The 24,840-nt window shown below is 36.8% G+C and overlaps 2 protein-coding genes across 3 annotated transcripts in view; one reads left to right on the top strand and one right to left on the bottom strand.

The window, feature by feature from the left end:
- Window positions 1–24,840, top strand: part of DPYD (dihydropyrimidine dehydrogenase) — an 808,008-nt gene that overhangs the window by 281,472 nt on the left and 501,696 nt on the right. The gene's annotated exons all lie outside the window — the stretch shown is intronic.
- LOC130709027 (receptor activity-modifying protein 2-like) lies at window positions 324–7,109 on the bottom strand. The gene is made up of 3 exons (XM_057554438.1): window positions 7,105–7,109; window positions 6,643–6,749; window positions 324–732 (listed from the first exon to the last, which is right to left on the bottom strand). The coding sequence occupies exons 1-3, from the start codon at window positions 7,107–7,109 to the stop codon at window positions 416–418; spliced, it is 429 nt and encodes a 142-aa protein (XP_057410421.1). The 3' UTR covers window positions 324–415.

Genomic DNA, 24,840 nt, shown 5'->3' with positions numbered 1-24,840 from the left:
TACCTGTGACTATAAGAAAATGGATGGTTTTTCATTTACATACAATGTATTAAAAATAAAACCAGTTGCTTAGTCTGTAATGGCAATAGGATGTGATGTCATTGATTGACAGAAGCCCCAACACTGTCAAAAAATAATTTGGTTTTATATTACATTGGCTTATATAAAATATTGACAACTTTAAGAGTCACAAGCGTGAGCCAACTCATGGGCAAGACTGTGTATGTTAGAATTTAGAAATTTAAAAATACAAATTTTAATACTTTCTAGAAGTTTTTGTAAATAAATATCTACAGTATTTGTAAATAAATATCTACAGGATCTGCAGTTGGGGTAGGAGTGAGACAAGGAAGTAGGGAGGGGAGAGACCTGCAGAAGAAAGGAGTAAGATGGCGGCTGAAGAGCTCACGCCACCCTAGGTCTGGGCTTCACTGTCTTTACTCCTCCACACCACAAGGGTGACGAGGAAGGGGATGAGGCAGATGGGGGCTATGATCATGGCCAAGAGCACATCCTCTGGGGGGTCTGAGAAGGGGGGCTGCCCCAGGGAGCAGTTGGCAAAGTGGATCTGGTGAGTCTCAAAGATGATCTGTTCCGCCCAGGGATTGGGGAAGCCCAGGCCAAACTCTTCTGCATTCCTTTCCAAGCAGTCTCGAAGGATGCTGTAAGGCCTGCTAATGAGGGCCCAGTCACACCAATCCTTTTCGATGATTTTTTTTGCCTTACGTCTTGCTTACTGGTGTGATAATTGTACAGTGAAGGTGCTAAAGAATACAGTTATGCAATGGGCTTAAGAAATTACAGTTGAACTTAAAAGTTCAAATTCATTCTTGGAATGTAGACCGAAGAGAGAAAAGTCACACCTACAAATAAATTTTCTAGTTCTATTCAGGTTATTGAAAAGAAAATAGAAAAATTTCCAAGTATTAACACAAAGTAAGATATGATACAGAAGTTCTTATTTTTATAATTAAAGTGAGACTTCTATTTGAAAATGTCAGGCTGAATACAAGCATATCCTTCTATCTTACCCTGAATTGCCACTAAAATAAAAGCAATAGAATTTTTCAAATGCCATAAACCCAGAAGAAAAAAGAGTAGGCGAGAAAACAACAATAAAACTTTAGAAGCTGAAAATCAGATGGCTATATGAGATCGGACTGAGCAGACCCTAGAAAACTGAGTCCTGAACTGGACAACAAGGAATCCACTTAAACTTTCAATATTAGTAATACCAGGCAGCTGTGAGTGTAGGAGTAAAGGAAGAGATTTGTCAAAAGTCTGTTAAAAAGCAGCTAAATCTCTTGATCCCTTGTCCACTTGGAAGAGCTTAAGAACCCCATTTGTTCAGGAGAGTAAACCCAGTGCCTAGACTAGAGGACACGAGGCAGAAGGGTACTCTAGTGAAAAAAAGGAGGATTAAGTGAATTTCTACATTTTGAGTGAGTGAATTTCTCTATAAGTTGAGAAACTTTTTATCCCTTCTCTCACTGGGCTCTCAGAGCAACTGCTTTGTAGGTAAAATATGACAGTTAGGCATGGTTGTTTGTTATATAAGATGTGTTGTTATGACTTGTAAAGAGATCAATAGCTAATGGAAAATGGTACTTTAGATTTATAAGAGAAATGGAAATACAATAACGTCAGAGCTCAAGAGATGTTGCTTTTTTGAAAAGTTCCTTCAATCTTCTAAGTCCTCATTCTTGCAGAAGAAATAATGATATTCTTTAGCAATTATTTTTCATTAAAAATTAAAGAGGAAAATGTGTCCTTATTTTGAGTTTCCTAAGCGTGCTATTCCCCCCTTTCAGCCTTATTTCCCCCCAAACAGTGAAAGCTAGATGACTCAGAAAAATATTTAAAAGTCAATATTTTTATTAATTGCCTCACAACACAAGATAACACAAGTCCATTCATATTTATCTCAAATGTGTACAATTTTTAAGTTTTGTTTTCTTGAGTGGGAGGAGATGCCAGCACTTTGTGTACTCATGTGTGTGTTACACTCATTTGATTGCTTCTTCTATAAGAAGGCTATTTTTAAATATTTTAACTTTTATTATTGAATCCCAAAGGTTTTATTTTCCTTGCCCTAGCTGAGTTTTAGGAATCAATGTGTTTAAACAAAAACAAAATTAAACTGTGACACTCCATGAGAGATTACCACTCTCACTTTGGAGCTGGGATGGCTAGATGTGTTTCAGCAGGCAACATGGAAAGAAACTCACAAAAAGCATCTTCTGAGCGCTGAAACAGCAGTCACAAATGTGTCTCGCTCTGTTTGAGGCTTAACAGAGTAGTGGAGCTGAGCTTCAGTGAGACCATGTTTTTAGCCTGTAAGGAAAAAGGGATACATATTAGTTTGTAACAAAGTGGTGTAGTAATTTTAAAAATCAAATCCATGACACTTCATTGTGGGATCACATAGGATTTTATTTTCAAAATGCCTCATTGCAAAATTAATTGTCAAGATTTTTTTCTTGGGAAATGCAAGTGTTTAATCATATTTGTGTATATTCAAGTAGAACACAATAGATAGAAAATATCCCTTTTATGGTAGCCCATATTTGATTTTGATTGATTATTTTTCAAGCTATTTTTATTATTGTTTGCTATTTAATATTTTATTTTTATAAAAGATATTTCTGATAGATAGGATAATATAGTCATCGAATTGTTTTTTCTAAAGGTATGTATTTGCTGCTCAGATCAGATAATACATATTAGTGATTCTGTACAGAAAGGTTATAAGGATATGAGGTTATAGCCTTACAAAGGCTATATAAAGGTTATAGCCTTACAAAGGTTATATAAAGGTTACAATAAGATATCTCACATAATCTTGAAAATTATATGGAAATATATATATATAGTTATTTTATTACAATTCCCAAGACTTCTTCAAATTTTAAAAAGCCAAGTAAAGAAATCTTATTCCTTTGGTACAGTTACTATTGAACATTGTTATATTGGTCAGTAAATTTTATATATTGATTGGTATAACAAAATTCCTTGAAAAAAAATAGTCTCTCCTGATGAATTGGTAAACCTTCTTTCATTAGATATTGATATCTATGTAGTTTATAATCATCTCATTTTTACTCCATTGCCAGGAAACTCAGAGTTAATGTGAGTGTTCAGTCATTGTAATTATCCAATTATTAGATTATCTCAAATATTATACTATCTCAAATACATTATGAAAGCAGGAGAATATATATTATAGGTACATATCTGTAACCTATTTGGCCTTACACAAATTTGTGAATGGCATCTCTACTTATCCCATTAATTTTTGAGATTGTTGGGTTAGTTGAGATAAGATGGGGGTTATAAACTACAGATGACACCTTGATAAGTTATTGTACATACAGATAGCACATGCACAGTATTGATCACTGCTCGACATTAAGTTCAGACTTAAATAGAGATCTGATTCTGATTTCTCTCCTCAAACACTTTTAAGCCCAAACCTACAATTTCACAGCTAAAGCCTTGTTATTTAGCATAAGGACAACATCATATGCTTATCTTTAGTTAAATGCATTTGTGTATGCAAGAATAAAATTTTAACACTATCACTTATTTTAAACCTAATACAAAAGTGTTTCAGATCCTTCCCTTGTGGGAAACTAAAACGAGAAGATAGAATGGATAGAGAAAGAAAAGGGAGGAGGGATTGATTTTATGAAAATGTAAGGACAAGAACATATCAAGGCATAAATAAGAAATTCAAATTTTGACTGCTAAAGACAACTTTTACCCATGTCCATTATTTTATTCAATTATTTGTCATATTTTTAACAATTATTATTGGTCTAGGCACTCTACTAGTCACTAACAATTCCATGATTATTTAGACATACTTCCTGGAGACTCTCATAATTTTTTTTTTTTAAAATCACTGTGCTAATGGTAGGGTGGGAGTTTTTTAGACAGAGAAGGTGAGGTAACTCCATTGCTGGCAGAGAAGATCGTGTCCACCACAACACAGGAACTTGAAAGAACGGAGTGAAATTTGAAAACTGTGGCAAGTATTGTATGATGTATTCCTAAGATTCATGCTGAAGGGTTAGAAAGTATATGACAGGGATAGGGCATGACAGCAGGGCATGAATAAATTGTTATGGGTCATATCTGAGGTTAAGAAGTTTATGGAGTTTGGATTTATTCCCAAGGCGGTGGGAGGCATCTGGATTTCTGGATTGATGACATCGGAGTCTCCATGCTTTAGGCCTCCAGGCTTAAGAGCATCACCATACCAAAAAAATTGCCGTGGTACTGTTACTCTCCCCTCTGCCCTCAAATTAATATTCTGTAAGGTTAGTTGATACCTGAGTGAAATCATGGTAACATGCTTTTCACGTCGCTTTTCTTACTGACTTTGAATCCCTCAGATCTTGATCTGAAAAAGGATCTTGCAAAAATTCACATAATTGTTATTATAAATGTACTGGAAAGGGGACCGTATCAATATGTATGGCTTTTAGCACCATACCTTAATGAGAGAAAGTTTATGAATAATCACTAATGATATTGATTCATACTGGTGAAATGAAATATTTATAAAACATTTCCTTTATGCTTAATTGGGTGGGGACTTCCCTGGTGGCACAGTGGTTAAGAATCCGCCTGCCAATGCAGGGGACACAGGTTCGAGCCCTGGTCCAGGAAGATCCCACATGCTGTGGAGCAACTAAGCCCGTGCGCCACAACTACTGAAGCTGGCGTGCCTAGAGCCCGTGCTCCACAACAAAGAGTAGCCCCCGCTCACCACAACTAGAGAAAGCCCGTGCGCAGCAATGAAGACCCAACACAGTCATAAATAAATAAATAAATTTAATTGCATGGCAGTCGCCAGTTCATTAATTTATTGTCAAATCAATTTTGGTCTTTGAGTTGGCTTTGAGTTCTTATTGTTCAAGACTTGTTAGTCAAAGAGAATGAATAACATGAGACTGTGTTTTTGAAAAGAAAATGAAAGTGATACAGAAATTCTTTTTTGTAGTATCTGTATTATTGGGCTAATTTTAAGGCAGTAAAGAAATGCAGTTTACATCAGTTGTCTGTTCTTTAGGTCGTAAGGATGTTATGGGGTGTCTCCAGTGACTCATGATCCATAAGATCATCCATAATATCTTGTATTACAAGTCGGTCCATTTTCCATAATGTGTTTCCCTAGAGAGAAAAAAATTCAGAAAGATTTTACAGTTGTCTCTTTGTTCCTGTTTCTTTTTGTAGGCTTAAAAATTACTGTGGGTAGACAAATTGCCCTTCATTGTCTTCTGAAATGATTTAAATAGCTTAAGCAAATTTTTAAAAAAGTATATCCCTGCACCTGTGTTCTAGAAATTTGATGTTAGGTATATTCATAGAAACACAGCATACATTATAAATTTATTATTTTTGTGGGTATAATTCTGAATGGATATTATGACTGCATTTATTTGCCATTTTAGATACGTAGTGTGATTTAGCTCAGGATAAAGCAATACAGAATCCAAAAAATATAATACCATTTAGGATTTTTGCTGTAAAATCTATTACACTGTAGGAGGTTTCACATTTCTAAAGTGCAAGCAGTGAGTACTGTGGGGTCAGAGACTAACCAGTGAATGAAAGTCAGAACTCAAAATGAAGTGCCTTTTCTGTTTAACACTGGGCAATGATAGAAACTGATAATGTTTGATTAATGAACGGCAGCCTTGCAGCGGGTGAAAACATCTGCAAGAAGTGATTTATTATTTCAAAGGTATTGGAAGCTTGCAGTATCTTGCAGATTTAAGTATGTGTGCCTGAGTAAAATAAATGAGATGCAACATGTGAAAAATGAAAACGCATTACTTGTAAAGGATGTGTCACAAGCAGGGTATTTTTGTTCAAGTACACTTTGTCATGGGGACTTTTAATGCTGTTCTGAATACAAATCATTTAACTGGTTCATAAAATCGCCTCAGTTGGAATTCTTGCATCTATCATCCAAGACGTAAATGAGGGTTAAACTTAATGTGGTGTAACAACATCCCTTAAATGTTCAAATTCTGCATCATATACAACTATTAAAATTGCACATGTTTTATGTATAAAGATGAATAAATTGTAGATACTTGAAAGAACAGTCCCCAAACAGAAACAAGGTTTGAAGTCTTGAGGTCTTTAACACTCATCAAATACTCTGAGTTAAGGATTTCACTGCAACTATTATAGCTAGACGTTTGAATAATCTATCATTTTATGATTGAACAATTTTTAGTTAGGTGACATGTTATATGATAAATAATAAAATGCAATGAAGGGAGTGGTACTATTTTAAGCACTGCTGTTGGAGTTCTAATGTGCTTGTGTGTTGTGTATGTGAGTGTGTGTGTGTACACACCTGGAATTATTCACTGTTGCTTAGGTAAAAATTATACCTTTTCTATAAATGTAGTTACCTTGTATTTCACATATACTAGGTAATTATTTCAGAAAATAAAATTCAAAATTCTTTCCAGTTACTAGTAACCTGATAATAGTCATAGTGGGTTAAACCCAATGAAAAACAATGTGACAATAAACTTGGAACAGTAGCAGAATTATGCCATCAGGACTACTAATTCCTTATTGTGTGGTTTGTGAGATGTATCTGCTTGTTTAACGCACCCCTAAAAGGCACTTCTGCAAAGTTGAGTGTTGTTACTATGAGGGACATGCTCTTCAGATCAACAAGATTTTTATACATGTAATCACTATCATAAGAAAAGTAACCACTATGAAAGAATTTTTTTTAGTATTATGGAACTTATTATATGTTATCCTTAATGAATTAGAAAGTAAATTGGAGCAAGGTTTATGCATCCCTTTTGCCCATGGTAGCTTTAGGACTGAACATAAACTAAATCCTTTTTAAATGTTTTATTGAATGATTGAATAAATGAAGAGATTAGTAAAGAAAATATTATTCACTGCAAATTTACTCATTCATTTAACAGGGTACTGGGGAACCTGCTTCATATCAGGCATTGGGCAGGTTCTGGAAATATAAACGTGAAGAGGACACACATAATCCCTGCTCTTAAGGAGATCCTAGGCTGATGGGAGACAAATATTAAATACAACACTTACCGCATCGTGAAACAATGTTAAAAGTGATATAATGAATTGTAAAGGACTATGAGGCTGCATTCCAAGGGGACCTACCCTGCGTGGGAGACACGGGAGGGATCATGTAAGCTGAGCGGGGAGAGAGCAAAGAAAGGAGACTAGTGGCCAGAGAGGGGAGATATCTGGATGGGGAGTGAAAGAATCAGGTCTCCATTTTTTTTTTAAACATCTTTACTGGAATAGAATTGCTGTACAATGGTGTGTTAGTTCCTGCTTTACAACAAAGTGAATCAGCTATACATATACATATATCCCCATATCCTCTCCCTCTTGCATCTCCCTCCACCCTCCCTATCCCACCCCTCTAGGTGGTCACAAAGCACCGAGCTGATCTCCCTGTGCTATGCGGCTGCTTCCCACTAGCTATCTATTTTACATTTGGTAGTGTATATATGTCCATGCCACTCTCTCACTTTGTCCCAGCTTAACCTTCCCCCTCCCTGTGTCCTAAAGTCCATTCTCTATGTCTGTTTCTTTATTCCTGTCCTGCCCCTAGGTTCTTCATAACCATTTTTTTTCTTTTTTTCAATTCCATATATAGGTGTTAGCATACGGTATTTGTTTTTCTCTTTCTGACTTACTTCACTCTGTATGACAGACTCTAAGTCCATCTACCTCACTGCAAATAACTCAATTTTGTTTCTTTCTATGGCTGAGTAACATTCCATTGTATATATGTGCCACATCTTCTTTATCCATTATCTGTCGATGGGCACTTAGGTTGCTTGCATGTCCTGGCTATTGTAAATAGAGCTTCAGTGAACATTGTGGTACATGATTCTTTTTGAATTATGGTTTTCTCAGGGTATATGCCCAGTAGTGGGATTTCTGGGTCATATGGTAGTTCTATCTTTAGTTTTATAAGGAACTTCCATACTGTTCTCCATAGTGGCTGTATCAATTTACATTCCCATCAACAGTGCAAGAGGGTCCTCTTTTCTCCACACCATCTCCAGAATGTATTGTTTGTAGATTTTTTGATGATGGCCATTCTGACTGGTGTGAGGTGATACCTCATTGTAGTTTTGATTTGCATTTCTCTAGTGATTAGTGATGTTGAGCTTTCTTTCATGTGTTTGTTGGCAATCTGTATATCTTCTTGGAGAAATGTCTGTTTAGGTCTTCTGCTCATTTTTGGATTGGGTTGTTTGTTTTTTTTGATATTGAGCTGCATGAACTGCTTATAAATTTTGGACATTAATCCTTTGTCAGTTTCTTCATTTGCAAATATTTTCTCCCATTCTGAGGGTTGTCCTTTCGTCTTATTTATGGTTTCCTTTGCTGTGCAAAAGCTTTTAAGTTTCATTAGGTCCCATTTGTTTATTTTTGTTTTTATTTCTATTTCTCTAGGAAGTGGGTCAAAAAGGATCTTGCTGTGATTTATGTCATAGAGTGTTCTTCCTATGTTTTCATCTCAGAGTTTTATAGTGTCTGGCCTTACATTTAAGTCTTTACTCCATTTTGAGTTTATTTTTGTGTATGATGTTAGGGAGTGTTCTAATTTCATTCTTTTACATGTAGCTGTCCAGTTTTCCCGGCACCACTTATTAAAGAGGCTGTCTTTTCTCCATTGTATATTCTTGCCTCCTTTATCAAAAATAAGGTGACCATATGTGCATGGGTTTATCCCTGGGCTTTCTGTCCTGTTCCATTGATCTATATTTCTGTTTTTGTGCCAGTACCATACTGTCTTGATTACTGTAGCTTTGTAGTATAGACTGAAGTCTGGGAGCCTGATTCCTCCAGCTCCCATTTTTCTTTCTCAAGATTGCTTTGGCTATTTGGGGTCTTTTTTATTTCCATACAAAGTGTGAAATTTTTTGTTCTAGTTCTGTGAAAAATGCCATTGGTAGTTCGATAGGGATTGCACTGAATCTATAGATTGCTTTGGATAATATAGTCATTTTCACAATGTTGATCCTTCCAACCCAAGAACATGATATATCTCTCCATCTGTGTGTATCATCTTTAATTTCTTTCATCAGTGTCTTATAATTTTCTGCATACAGGTCTTTTGTCTCCTTAGGTAGGTTTCCTCCTAGGTATTTTATTCTTTTTGTTGCAATGGTAAATGGGAGAGTTTCCTTAATTTCTCTTTCAGATTTTTCATCATTAGTGTATAGGAATGCAAGAGGTTTCTGTGCATTAATTTTGTATCCTGCTACTTTACCAAATTCATTGATTAGCTCTAGTAGTTTCCTGGTAGCATTTTTAGGATTCTCCATGTAGACTATCATGTCATCTGCAAACAGTGAGTTTTACTTCTTCTTTGGTGATTTGGATTCCCTTTATTTCTTATTCTTCTCTGATTGCTCTGGCTACAACTTCCAAAACTATGTTGAATAATAGTAGTGGGAGTGGGCAACCTTGTCTTGTTCCTGATCTTAGTAGAAGTGGTTTCAGTTTTTCCCCTTTGAGAATGATGTTGGCCCTGGGTTTGTCATATATGGCCTTTATTATGTTGAGGTAAGTTCCCTCTATGCCTACTTTCTGGAGAGTTTTATCATAAATGAGTATTGAATTTTGTCAAAAGCTTTTTCTGCATCTATTGAGATGATCAGATGGTTTTTATCCTTCAATTTGTTACTATGGTGCATCACATTGATTGATATGCATATATTGAAGAATCCTTGCATTCCTGGGATAAACCCCATTTGATCATGGTGTATGATCCTTTTAATGTGCTGTTGGATTCTGTTTGCTAGTATTTTGTTGAGGATTTTTGCATCTATGTTCATCAGTGATATTGGCCTGTAGTTTTCTTTCTTTGTGACATCTTTTTCTGGTTTTGGTATCAGGGTGATGGTGGCCTCGTAGAATGAGTTTGGGAGTGTTCCTCCCTCTGCTGTATTTTGGAAGAGTTTAAGAAGGATAGGTGTTAGCTCTTCTCTAAATGTTTGATAGAATTCACCTGTGAAGCCATCTGGTCCTGGGCTTTTTGGTGGAATATTTTTAATCCCAGTCTCAATTTCAGTGCTAGTGATTTGTTTGTTTATAGTTTCTATTTCTTCCTGGTTCAGTCTTGGAAGTTTGTGCTTTTCTAAGAATTTGTCCATTTCTTCCAGGTTGTCCATTTTATTGGCATATAGTTGCTTGTAGTAATCTCTCATGATCCTTTGTATTTCTGCAGTGTCAGTTGTTATTTCTCCTTTTACATTTCTAATTCTGTTAATTTGGGTCTTCTTTTTTTCTTGATGAGTCTGGCTATTGGGTTATCAATTTTATTTACCTTCTCAAAGAACCAGCTTTTAGTTTTATTTATCTTTGCTATCATTTCCTTCATTTCTTTTTCATTTATTTCTGATCTGATCTTGATGATTTCTTTCCTTCTGCTAACTTTGGGGTTTTTCTGTTCTTCTTTCTCTAATTGCTTTAGGTGTAAGATTAAGTTGTTTATTTGAGTTGTTTCTTGTTTCTTGAGTTAGGACTCTATTGCTATAAAGTTCCCTCTTAAAAATGCTTTTGCTGCATCCCATAGGTTTTGGGGTGTCCTGTTTTCATTGTCATTTGTTTCTAGGTATTTTTTTATCTCCTCTTTGATTTCTTCAGTGATCTCTGAGTTATTAAGTAGTGTATTGTTTAGCCTCCATGTGTTTGTATTTTTTACAGGTTTTTTCCTGTAGTTGATATCTAGTCTCATAACGTTTTGGTCAGAAAAGATACTTGATACGACTTCAATTTTCTTAAATTTACCAAGGCTTGATTTGTGACCCAAGATATGATCTATCCTAGAGAATGTTCCATGAGCACTTGAGAAGAAAGTGTATTCTGTTGTTTTTGGATGGAATGTCCTATAAATATTAATTAAGTCCATCTTGTTTAATGTAGCATTTAAAGCTTGTGTTTCCTTATTTATTTTCATTTTGGATGATCTGTCCATTGGTGAAAGTGGGGTGTTAAAGTCCCCTACTATGATTGTGTTACTTTTGATTTCCCCGTATATGGCTGTTAGCATTTGCCTTATGTGTTGAGGTGCTCATATGTTGGGTGCATACATATTTAGAATTGTTATATCTTCTTCTTCGATTGATCCCTTGATCATTATGTAATGTCCTTCTTTGTCTCTTATAATAGTCTTTAGTTTAAAGTCTATTTTGTCTGATATGAGAATTGCTACTCCAGCTTTCTTTTGATTTCCATTTGCATGGAATATCTTTTTTCTTCCCCTCACTTTCAGTCTGTATGTGTCCCTAGGTCTGAAGTGGGTCTCTACTTGGAGACACCATATATATGGGTCTTGTTTTTGTACCTATTCAGCCAGTCTATGTCTTTTGTTTGGAGCATTTAATCCATTTACATTTAAGGTAATCATCAATATGTGTGTTCCAAGAAAATTCCCATTTTCTTACTTGTTTTGGGTTTGTTATTTTAGGACTTATCCTCCTCTTGTTTCCTGCCTAGAGAAGTTCCTTTAGCATTTGTTATAAAGCTGATTTGATGGTGCTGAATCCTCTTAGCTTTTGCTTGTCTGTAAAGGTTTTAATTTCTCCTTCATATCTGAATGAGATCCTTGCTGGGTAGAGTAATCTTGGTTGTAGGATTTTCCCTTTCATCACTTTAAATAGGTCCTGTCACTCCCTTCTGGCTTGCAGAGTTTCTGCTGAAAGATCAGCTGTTAACCTTTCGGTGATTCCCTTGTATGTTATTTGTTGTTTTTTCCTTGCTGCTTTTAGTATTTTTTCTTTGTATTTAATTTTTGATAGTTTGATTAATATGTGTCTTGGGAGGTTTCTCCTTGGATTTATCCTGTATGGGATTCTGTGCTTCCTGGACTTGATTAACTATTTCCTTTCCCATATTAGGGAAGTTTTCAACTATTATCTCTTCAAATACTTTTCAGTCCCTTTCTTTTTCTCTTCTTCTTCTGGGACCCCTATAATTCGAATGTTGGTGCATTTAATGTTGTCCCAGAGGTCTCTGAGAGCATCCTCAATTCTTTTCATTCTTTTTTCTTTATTCTGCTCTGCAGTAGTTATTTCCACTCTTTTATCTTCCAGGTCACTTATCTGTTATTCTGCCTCAGTTATTCTGCTATTGATTCCTTCTAGAGAATTTTAAATTTCATTTATTGTGTTGTTCAACGTTGTTTGTTTGCTCTTTATTTCTTCTAGGTCCTTGTTAAACGTTTCTTGTATTTTCTCCATTCTATTTCCAAGATTTTGCATCATCTTTACTATCATTACTCTGAATTCTTTTTCAGGTATACTGACTATTTCCTCTTCATTTGTTTGGTCTGGTGGGTTTTTACCTTGCTCCTTCATCTGCTGTGTGTTTCTCTGTCTTCTCATTTTACTTAATTTACTGTGTTTGGGGTCTCCTTTTCGCAGGATGCAGGTTCATAGTTCCCCTTATTTTTGGTGTCTGCCCCCAGTGGCTATTGTTAGTTCAGTGGGTTGTGTAGGCTTCCTGGTGGAGGGGACTTGAGCCTGTGTTCTGGTGGATGAGGCTGGATCTGTCTTTCTGGTGGGCAGGTCCGCATCTGAGGGTGTGTTTTGGGGTGCCTGTGACTTTATTATGATTTTAGGCAGCCTCTCTGCTAATGGGTGTGGTTGTGTTCCTGTCTTGCTAGTTGTTTGGCATAGGGTGTCCAGCATTGTAGCTTGCTGGTCGTTGACTGGAGCTGGGTCTTAGAGTTGAGTTGGAGATCTCTGGGAGAGCTTTTTCCGCTTGACATTACTTGGAGCCAGGAGGTCTCTGGTGGACCAGTGTCTTGTACTCGGCTCTCCCACCTCAGAGGCACAGGACTGACACCTGGCTGGAGCACCAAGACCCTGTCAACCACATGGGTCATAAGAAAAGGCAGAGAAAGAAAGAAAGAAAGAAGGAAAGAAAGAAAGAAAGAAAGAGAGAGAGAGAAAGAGAGAGGGAGAGAGAGAAAGGAAGGAAGGAAGGAAAAGGAAAGAAAGTTATTAAAATAAAAAATAATTATTAAAAATAAAAGAAAATTAAAAATTAATAAAAAAAGGAAAAAAAGAAGAAAGAAAGAAGAGAACAGCCAAACCAAAAAACAAATCCAGCAATGATGACAAGCACTTAAAACTATACTAAAAAAACAAACAAACAACAAAAAAAAAACAGACAGAACCCTAGGACAAATGGTAAAAGCAAAGCTACAGAGACAAAATCACAGAAAGAAGCATACACATACACACTAATAAAAATAGAAAAAGGAAAAAAATATATATATCATTGCTCCCAAAGTCCACCACCTCAATTTGGGATGATTCCTTGTCTATTCAGGTATTCCACAGATGCAGGGTACATCAAGTTGACTGTGAACATTTAATCTGCTGCTCCTGAGGCTGCTGGGAGAAATTTCCCTTTCTCTTCTTTGTTCACACAGCTCCTGGGGTTCAGCTTTGGATTTGTCCCTGCCTCTGCGTGCAGGTCGCCTGAGGACGTCTGTTCTTCTCCCAGACAGGACGGGGTTAAAGGAGCAGCTGATTCGGGTGCTCTGGCTCACTCAGGCCAGGGAGAGGGAGGGGTATGGATGAGGCCAGCATGATGTTGCACCAGCCTGATGCACGCCGTGCGTTCTCCCAGGGAAGTTGTCCCTGGATCACGGGACCCTGGCAGTGGCGGGCTGCACAGGCTCCCGGGAGGGGAGGTGTGTAGAGTGACCTGTGCTTGCACATAGGCTTGTTGGTGGCTGCAGCAGCAGCCTTAGCGTCTCCTGCCCGTCTCTGGTGTCCACGCTGATAGCCATGGCTTGCGCCCGAGTCTGGAGGTTGTTTAGGCGGTGCTCTGAATACCCTCTCCTCGCTCACCCCGAAACAATGGTCTCTTGCCTCTTCGGCAGCTCCAGACCTTTTCCTGGACTCCCTCCCGGCTAGCTGTGGCTCACTAGGCCCCTTCAGGATGTGTTCACGCAGCCAACCCCAGTCCTCTCCCTGCGATCCGATCGAAGCCTGAGCCTCAGCTCCCAGCCCCTGCCCGCCCCGGCGGGTGAGCAGACAAGCCTCTCCGGCTGGTGAGTGCTGGTCGGCACTGATCCTCTGTGCGGGAATCTCTCCGCTTTGCCCTCCGCACCCCTGTGGCTGCGCTCTCCTCCGTGGCTCCGAAGCTTCCCCCACCCACCCACTCCCCGTCTCCGCCAGTGAAGGGCCTTCCTAGTGTGTGGAAACTTTTCCTCCTTCACAGCTCCCTCCCAGAGGTGCAGGTCCCATCCCTATTCTTTTGTCTCTGTTTTTTCTTTTTTCTTTTGCCCTACCCAGGTACGTGGGGAGGTTCTTGCCTTTTGAGAAGTCTGAGGTCTTCTGCCAGCATTCAGTAGGTGTTCTGTAGGAGTTGTTCCACATGTAGATGTATTTCTGATGTATTTGTGGGGAGGAAGGTGATCTCTACATCTTTCTCTTCCGCCATCTTGAAGGTCTCTCATGACCCTGTCATTTCTCCAGCTGTTTCAGCTCCCAGTTCCATAGTAACCAGCTGTGGATACAGCCACTTTTCATTGCTCTTCCCAAACTTCGCCCAAAAATGTGTGAGTGTAGCAGACTTTTCCAAAGTTCGGTGCTTTATTTAAATCTTTCTTCTTATATTGAGGAAAAGTTGAAACCTCCGCATCACCAGTATCAACTGCTGTTATGAAGCCACAGTGAACCGCCTCCTGTGTTCACAAAGCATCTTACAGATCTCAGCATTCTTAACACTCCTGGTTCTTCTGCCTCAGACTCTTTTGTCCACAGAGGTCACTTGGTCACAGGAGGCACGGGGCAGGTGATGGTGGTATGGACAGTGGTTTCTGAGTGCACAGGAGCGGGTGGTTTTTGGAGGGAGCTGTCCTCGGTTAAGCGGCACAAAGAGGAGACCGAGGGCAGTGGCCTCGGTCAGGAGAGGGAGGGCTGTAAGAGCAGACAGCGCCGGCTACTATCAGGTGGGCTCCATTCCGGTGGCCTCCTGCCCCACATCCCCTAAGTTTCTGATATTGGGAAGGAATGATGACCTCCCATTGCTGAGACCTTGATCCTTGGTAGGCGCATGTGGCCGCCTACAGATTTCCATTTTAAAGGAATCTCTTTGTCAGCTGTATAGAGGGAAGAGTAGAGGTGGGAAAATCATTTAAGAGGCTTTAGTAATAGGAACACAAGATCATGGCATTGATTCTGCTCTTTTCAGGAACGCAGATCTCTGCCTATTATAGTATCTCGACTTCTCCCCTGTCTCTCATTTTCTCTGTTCTCTGGGAGCATTCATGGCCTAAAAATAAGGGGCTTTTCATCATTACTGTTTGGTACCTCCCAACTCCCCCTTCTTATATTTAACTTAGAATTATTTATGAAATCTTAACTATCATTTAAATTAAACACAGGAATACTTGTCTGGCAACTAGACAGTCCCCCCAAATTTTTCTTTGTACTTTTTGCTTATTTTCAAAATTTTGACTCCCCTGAAGTGTCAAAAAAATTAAATACCATCTTTTAATTACCAAATAGTAATACATGGTTAATTGCATTGTGATCAGATTTAAATACATTACTATATGCAGCCACAAAATCATTCAAAACTGCAAAAGAAACATTATTTTTAAGTAACTTATGTGCAGACAAAATTATAACTAGAATAAGAAATATGAAGATTTAATAACAGTCATGAAAGAATTTCTATAACCTTTGTGTTTTCTAAAATTTGCTAACCTTCACTGTCAGGAATATTTTCCTCATCTTTTTTACTTATAAATCAGCTTTAAGTGGAAATAGGCATGATCATCTTGAGAGCTCCTTATGTAGCTGAAAATCTTCATTAAATTGACTTCTCCAGGCTGAATAATTACAGTTCCAATTAATTAAAGACTAAAAATTGCTTCCTCAATTAAACTGAAATATGTAGGCAAACATATGAAAATATAAGCCTTCTAGATTTAAGAGTTTTCTTAGAACTCCTTGCTAAGATGTCAAATATTAATATTGCCTAGCATCCTTAACATCAAAGAACATACAGAGGTATGTCCTTCTTTCTAATTATGTAGATATAACATATGTAAAACAAAATTAAGATCCAGGGCATACTTAGTAGGAATCTAATAAGAATTCATAATAAATATAGGTTTCTGGTTCTTCCTGTCTTTAAACTGGATCTGCAACCCTGGACAAGTCACACCCTTCCCAGGTCCCAAATGCAGGGTTGATATGATGATGAAAAGAAATGACACATGTGAAAAGTTGATAATTATCCATCAGTCTGTAATCCTTATAAATATTAATTGTTGGTACTGACATTGATTCCCACTTTTCATCTCCTATAAAACTGAGCACAGTTTCAGACTCATATAAATGACATAAGCAGACTCTATGTCCTTATGTGCGTCCTTCATAAGAAAATTTGAACACCAGCCAATCCCACATTAAGATTACTTCTTGCAAGGTTTTGTACCTTCGACTTAACATTGTGGGGCATTTTTTAGGCTGGCTGTGGGGACAGAAGGTAGCACTTGGTGATTTAAACAACTAGAAGCTAATTGTCAGTATTGAGAGATTTTCATAATGGACGAAAATTTGACAGTTTACACTTTCAGTAGGGTTTCTGTTCTAGGAAAGAATCCAGGATAACAAGAGAAAGAACCATAATTTAGGTTATTTTGTAATAAAAGTATGAAAGAAATGAATACATACAAAAGGATACCTATGTGCTTTGGGGGAGATAGTTCAGAAAGTGATTGTGGACAGTGAATATTAAATAGCTGTATTAAATAGCTATTTAAATAGTCTTTCTCCATTCCTTTCTACATATACACACATATAAAGCTGTCATCGCACAATAATTTGAACTAAATGATTTTGGGATTTAAAGAGAAAAGTTGAAGTGACTAGTACTCCATAAAATCATACAATATTTTATATATGTGTGTATATATATGTAATGTATATAATATTTTATACACACACACACACATACCGACACATATAGAAAGAGACAGAGAAATTATATAGTATAAGCCAGTCATATTGGAAATGAGAGTAAAGCCCAAAGGACTTGAGAAAGTATTGAAAGATAGAGGGTAATAAAACAAAATATCAAGAAAGACCTAATTTAAACAATCACTGTCAACAAGCAGATTATGAAATTGACCAGTCAGGAGGAATAACCAGGATGACCAATTTTCTAATGGATTTTTGTGTTTAAAGTGTGTCAATTCCCTATTGCTACGTAAGAAACAACCCCACATTTATTTGCTTATGATTCCGTGGGATGGCATTTTGATCTAGGATCAACCAGAAGTTCTGCTACACATGTTTTCAGCTGTTTTTACATGAATTGGAATCAGTTAGGAGGCTGCTTAGAGGCTGGTTGGCCTGGGCTGGGCTTCTCACATGTCTCAGGTCTCAATTGGGAAAATTGGATTTTTTTAATCTACACATTTATCCCTCTTCACATGATATCCCATCCTCTATCTCTCTTCACATGGTATCTCATCCTCAAAGAGGTTAGCCCAGTTGTTCACAAGGTAGGTTTGTTCCAAGAGAATGAATGTACAAGCTTCAAGCCTTCTTGAAGCCAAGGCTTAGAAGTCACACAGTGTTATTCTCACCCCATTATTTTGGTCAAAGCAATCGTCGCAGGATAATCCAAATGCAAGGGCAGGGTCATAGATTCCCCTTAAATTTTAAGGAGAGGAATGGCAAAGTCACTTACAATGGGTCGTGCATACAAGGATGGAAGGAGTTCTTATGGCCTTCTGTGCAAACAACCTACAATCCACAGGTAGTATGTTATATTGAGAAAACAGTAGATTTTTTTTTTCCAGGTGGTTTCTCTTTCACCATAGGCTTCCTGCATAAAAACTGTTCTATGGAGGATCTCATCTGACTGAAATGAGATAGCAGGAGTCATATGCCTATGCATAGTTCCAAAGAATCATGTATTCCAAATGATTATGATTGAAGATTCCAGAACTGTAGTGCCTGGGTTTAAACTTAGTTTTTTTATTGAATGAGTTACTCAATAACTCCTTGTTTCAGTCTTCTTTTTTTTTTTTTTTTTTTTTAATTAATTAATTAATTAATTAATTAATTAATTTATGGTTGTGTTGGGTCTTCGTTGCTGTGCGAGGGCTTTCTCTAGTTGCGGCAAGCGGGGGCCACTCTTCATCGCGGTGCGCGGGCCTCTCACTGTCACAGCCTCTCCCGTTGCGGAGCACAGGCTCCAGACGCGCAGGCTCAGCAATTGTGGCTCACGGGCCGAGTCGCTCCACGGCATGTGGGATCTTCCCAGACCAGGGCTCGAACCCGTGTCCCCTGCATTGGCAGGCAGATTCTCAACCACTGCGCCGCCAGGGAAGCCCAGTCTTCTTAACTTTAAGTCTGGAAAATAATATAACTGCCTCAAAGGATCATAGACACAATTAAATGATTTGGTACAGATAAAATGCGTAAAATAGTGCCTGGCATAAAATAAATGCTTAACATGTGTTAGCTATTGTTATATCTTAATCCCAGTTCTCCTTACAAATGGTGAAATTTTTTGTTCTAGTTCTGTGAAAAATGCCAGTGGTAGTTTAATAGGGATTGCATTGAATCTGTAGATTGCTTTGGGTAGTATAGTCATTTTCAAAAAGTTGATTCTTCCAATGCAAGAACATGGTATATCTCTCTATCTGTTTGTATCATCTTTAATTTCTTTCATCAGTGTCTTATAATTTACTGCATATAGGTCTTTTGTCTCCTTAGGTAGGTTTATTCCTAGGTATTTTATTCTTTTTGTTGCAATGGTAAATGGGAGTGTTTCCTTAATTTCTCTTTCAGATTTTTCATCGTTTGTGTATAGGAATGCAAGAGATTTCTGTGCATTAATTTTGTATCCTGCTACTTTACCAAATTCATTGATTAGCTCTAGTAGTTTTCTGGTAGCATCTTTAGGATTCTCTATGTATCGTGTCATGTCATCTGAAAATAGTGACAACTTTACTTCTTCATTTCTGATTTGGGTTCCTTTTATTTCTTTTTCTTTTCTGATTGCTGTGGCTAAAACTTCCAAAACAATGTTGAATAGTACTGGTGAGAGTGGGCAACCTTGTCTTGTTCCTGATCTTAGTGGAAATGGTTTCAGTTTTTCACCATTGAGGATAACACAAAAGACCCTGAATAGCCAAAGCAATCTTGAGAAAGAAAAACGGAGCTGGAGGAATCAGGCTCCCTGACTTCAGACTATACTACAAAGCTACAGTAATCAAGACAGTATGGTACTGGCACAAAACCAGAAATATAGATCAATAGAACAGGATAGAAAGCCCAAAGATAAACCCATGCACATATGGGCACCTTATTTTTGATAAAGGAAGCAAGAATATACAATGGAGAAAAGACAGCCTCTTTAATAAGTGGTGCCGGGAAAACTGGACAGCTACATGTAAAAGAATGAAATTAGAACACTTCCTAACACCATACACAAAAATAAATTCAAAATGGAGTAAAGAACTAAATGTAAGGCCAGACACTATCAAAATCTTAGAGGAAAATGTAGGCAGAACACTCTATGACATAAATCACAGCAAGATCCTTTTTGACCCCCCTCCTACGGAAATGGAAATAAAAACAAAAATAAACAAATGGGACCTAATGAAACTTAAAAGCTTTTGCACGGCAAATGAAACCATAAAGAAGACGAAAAGACAACCCTCAGAATGGGGGACAATATTTGCAAATGAAGAAAATGACAAAAGATTAATCTCCAAAATTTACAAGCAGCTCATGCAGCTCAATATCAAAAAAACAAACAACCCAATCCAAAAATGGGCAGAGACCTAAACAGACATTTCTCCAAAGAAGATATACAGATTGCCAACAAACACATGAAAGGATGCTCAGCACCACTAATCATTAGAGAAATGCAAATCAAAACTACAGTGAGGCATCACCTCACACACTAGTCAGAATGGCCATCATCAAAAAATCTACAAACAGTACATTCTGGAGAAGGTGCGGAGAAAAGGGAACCCTCTTGCACTGTTGATGGGAATGTAAATTGATACAGCCACTATGGAGAACAGTATGGAGGTTCCTTATAAAACTAAAGATAGAACTACCATATGACCCAGAAATCCCACTACTGGGCATATACCCTCAGAAAACCATAATTTAGAAAGAATCATGTACCACAATGTTCACTGAAGCTCTATTTACAATAGCCAGGACATGGAAGCAACTTAAGTGTCCTTCGACAGATGAATGGATAAAGAAGATGTGGCACATATATACAATGGAATATTACTCAGCCGTAAAAAGAAACAAAATTGACTTATTTGTAGTGAGGTGGATGGACCTAGAGTCTGTCATACAGAGTGAAGTAAGTCAGAAAAAGAAAAACAAATACCGTATGCTAACACATATATATGGAATCTAAAAAAAAAAAAATGGTTATGAAGAACGTAAGGGCAGGATGGGAATACAGATGCAGACCTACTAGAGAATGTACTTGAGGACATGGGGAGGGGGAAGGGTAAGCTGGGACAAAGTGAGAGAGTGGCATGGACATATATACCCTACCAAACATAAAATAGATAACTAGTGGGAAGCAGCTGCATAGTACAGGGAGATCAGCTTGGTGCTTTGTGACCACCTAGAGGGGTGGGATATGGAGGGTGGGAGAGAGGGAGATTCAAGAAAGAGGAGAGAGGAGGATATATGTGTATGTACAGCTGATTCACTTTGTTATAAAGCAGAAATTAACACCTCATTGTAGAGCAATTATACTCCAATAAAGATGTTAAAAATAAATAAATAAATAAATAAATAAAAATGAACCATTACAATACACTGAGATAAATGTAAAAAAACAAAAATCCCAGTTCTCAATAGTGAATAAAACTATATGTCCTTATGATATAAATCAATATAATCTATAGTTTTAATTCTATTTCTACCTGTTTTCTGTTACTTTTTACTTGTATAGCTACTTTCTTTCAGTAATTATGTTCTAAACTTTATTCTCAAAACACTAATTTTAACCATAATCATATAACAGAAATAAAGTTTATTCCCCAAGTATCTGGTTTCCTATCAAGCCCAAGACATAATATCTAATGAGATGATCCACAGACATTAAATTGCTTCTAAGGCTCAGCTCCCTAATTCCTTTTCTTATTACATTAACACAGTCCACAGCACCTGGCCCACTTTTACTTTAGTTTTAGATTAGTTTGCCTATAGTGCCTTAGACATTCACTCTAAACCCCAGACTGATTTCCATAGTTCTATCAAATGTTAGTTTTTCTGGATGACAGCTGCTACTTGATTGAATCCAGGATGGATCTCACCACCTAGATTCCTTACTACTATTTCTGTTAGACCTAAACTATACTGATAGTCTCAAACCATCACCTAGTAATAGCTGCAATTAAATCCAGACCTGATATTTGGTGGCCTAGTTATGATCGCAGAGTTCCTTTCAACAATAAGTTTTCATGTTTCTATGAGGCTATTGTCAAGGTGAAAGATAATGAAAATTTGATTTGGTAGTAGCAGCAGAAATGAAAATGAGAAGATGAATGAAAGAGAAAGGGCAGAGTTGACTCATCAGTAATTGGTAAAATATCAAATGTATGAATTGGAAAAAAATAGAGGAGAGTCTGAGGAGACTTTTGTTTTGGTAATCCTATTGGACATAACTTTTGTGATGATATAGTACTTGACAGTGTAATAATTTTAATATTTTATTAGGAAAACAAATACAGAGTGAATGTATATATCTTTATTTTCAGAAGTTATATAATTATACAAAGGTACTACGCAGATATAATATAGTCTGATAAGTATTTTAAGATAAACTTTCTTTGGCTTATTTAGAGAAATTATAAAGATGTAGCACTGTTGAATGAAATTATGTTCAATAGTTTATTACATATTATAATAGGCAAATTTCCCTCTTTGAAAACATGTGTGATCTTGGATTTAAAGTTTTCTGCTTTTAGTAAGAAACATACTATATAAGTATATATTAGAATAAAAACTGTATATTATACTGTTATCTTTGTTTTTCCTAGTTCTATTCATGGTATATCTCACCTCCAGGGAATTTGTCTTCTATTTCTAATCAGATAAATAATTGGGCTCTGTACTTCCCATTGTTTTGGGCGACCACATATAAAATTTGCTTAGAAAAAATATATAAACTCATGTTAAAATTTAAGAATAATATACGTCAATTTAATTTTCTTTATTTGTGAAAAGGACACCAAAATATTTAAACTTATATTTCCTAGTAAGTAAGCTCACATTTCTTCTTAAAGTCAACATCAATAATATCAAAAACATCCAAACACATTTTTTTTCAGTAAAATCAGAATATAGATATAACGTATACTCCAAAGTATTTTAGGAGCTGCCAAGAGCTGCTTAAATCAGACAAAAACTGTAGAAGAGAAAGTGAAAACAAATATTATAGAGTCAGAAGTGAGAGATCTCAGACAGCATGGCAATCTGCCCTTCTTTGCATAAATAAGTGTTGGAACTTGGGTGGGCAATGCTTGTAGGAAAAAACAAAAACAAAAAGCTCTTCCTGTACTTGATTTTGTTCAGCAAAGCAGAGTAAGTGAAATTACTCAAGGAATCCCACATAAAAAAGCTATATTTGCAGGAAGCCATCTGTGTGCGTGGCTGCAAAAAAAGAATAGAACCTTTGGGTTAATAATCTTGGAACGTTACCTTCTCTTGCTGCCTAACCACCTCTGCAGGATCATCCTCTAAATAACCAGTCTAAACGAAGTCAAAACATTAGGTAATGAGTAATAAGATATTATTCTGGCCTTAAAACATAAATACTGTAAGAAATTGTGGAAAAAAGCAAATACATTTACCAATAGATGAATCATACTCCCCAGAAACATACTGCAGTTGAACATATAAAAATAATGACTCATATTTTGCTATTTATTTAAAACAAGAAAACTTAGCGTATCATCACCTCTATGAGTGAAAGCTGTAAAGCCTAAGTGCCAGAACCAAGGCAGAAGAATAGGAGGAGCTAGAAAATGAGTTGGCAGAATATAAGAAAGATGACAAAAAACACAACATAATCCCTTAAATAAAGACAGAATGGAAGAAAAATTAATAAAGATTGCAAAGCACTGTAAAGGACATATAACATGGAAATGAGAACAGCAAAAAATGATATGGATAAAGGGAAAGAATTGAAAGAGAAAATAATAACTATAAGAAACAGTCAAAAGAGATCTAACATACACATAATTGGAGCCCTTCAGAAGAAAGCCTCTTCCTCCTCCAATGAAACAGAACAAATATTTGAAATAATAATTCAGGAAAACTTCTATGCATGAAATAAGAGATTATAAATCATACTTTGAGTGTCTTGCCAGGAAAAATTACCCTGGAGTGCTTAAGACTGTGAAATATCCTAGGAAAATTAATGGATTTTTTTTAAAGAATAAAAAAATATATATTTCGGTTATATAGGGGAAAAGATCATGTCATACTTAAGAGAAAAAATATTAGACTGGCTTCATACAACTCTGCAGCATTATTCTAGAACAGAAAACGCTGAAGCAATACCTACAAGAGAGTCAAGGAAAGAAAGTATGAGCTAAGTATTTTATTTTCAGCCAAACTGCCCTCAGGTATAAAGTCTACAGACAAACATTTTGAACATTCAAGAACTCAGGAAAGATTGTTTTCAGGAGACCATTCTTGGTGAAACTATTAGAGAATAAACTTCAGTCAATCAGAAAAGATGCTGGAAGGTGGGTCAAAAGTGTTAGTGCTACAAACATAACTGAAGAATAAATTCTAGAACAAATGTGGGGATCATGGTGATAGAACAGAATATGAATGATATGTGCTATGATAATGCTGAAATGATAAAAATAACAGAAATATGGAGGAAAAGTGGGAAACAATGTGGGGCTTTATCTTTAATAGCTAGGTAATCATTTAAAGCTGACTGAGTCAGCTTTAAAAGTAATCATTTAAAGCTGACTGAGTCAATAGAAGTATAAGTACGTTGAGCTTACGTAAGCACATTACTCTTAACGTGTAATGGAAAGGCATAAGGCTGGAAATAGTATTGACTAAAGGCCAGTGGTGGAGAATTGGTGTTAGGGGAAGAAATCTTATCATTTTTCATATTAGGGAACTACTGATGCTATCTAAAATATTAGTAGGTTGAGGGTATTGTTTTTGTAAAAATATCAAAAGAACTACCCATTTTATTTTATTTTATTTTTAACATTTTTATTGGAGTATAATTGCTTTACAATGGTGTGTTAGTTTCTGCTTTATAACAAAGTGAATCAGCTATATATATACATATATCCCCATATCTCTTCCCTCTTGCGTCTCCCTCCCTCCCACCCTCCCTATCCCACCCCTTTAAGGGGTCACAAAGCACCGAGCTGATCTCCCTGTTCTATGCTGCTGCTTCCCACATATATATGGAATCTAAAAAAAAAAAAAAAGTGGTCATGAAGAGCCTAGGGGCAAGACAGGAATAAAGATGCAGACCTACTAGAGAATGGACTTGAGGTTACGGGGAGGGTGAAGGGTAAGCTGGGACAAAGTGAGAGAGTGGCATGGACATATATACACTACCCATTTTAAATTTTTAGAAAGCAGCTGACCAAGTGGTAAAACATGTAAAAAACAGGAAAAATAACATGAAATAGGATGACTGAGCTCACCAACTATATTGACTATATCATAAAAGGCACAAAAAAAAAACGAAAACAAATCCTTTAGATTACATCTCAAATCA

This window comes from Balaenoptera acutorostrata, chromosome 1 (genome assembly GCF_949987535.1).
Source record: "Balaenoptera acutorostrata chromosome 1, mBalAcu1.1, whole genome shotgun sequence".
Lineage (NCBI taxonomy): Eukaryota > Metazoa > Chordata > Mammalia > Artiodactyla > Balaenopteridae > Balaenoptera > Balaenoptera acutorostrata.
The sequence above is the reverse complement of the archived record's forward strand: the minus strand, read 5'-3'. Positions and strand labels throughout refer to the sequence as shown.

Coding starts and splice junctions, on each gene's coding strand:
- LOC130709027 (XM_057554438.1), bottom strand. Junction 733..6,642: donor TGCAGAAGTGCCTTTTAGGG/GTGCGTTAAACA, acceptor CACACCAGTAAG/CAAGACGTAAGGCAAAAAAA.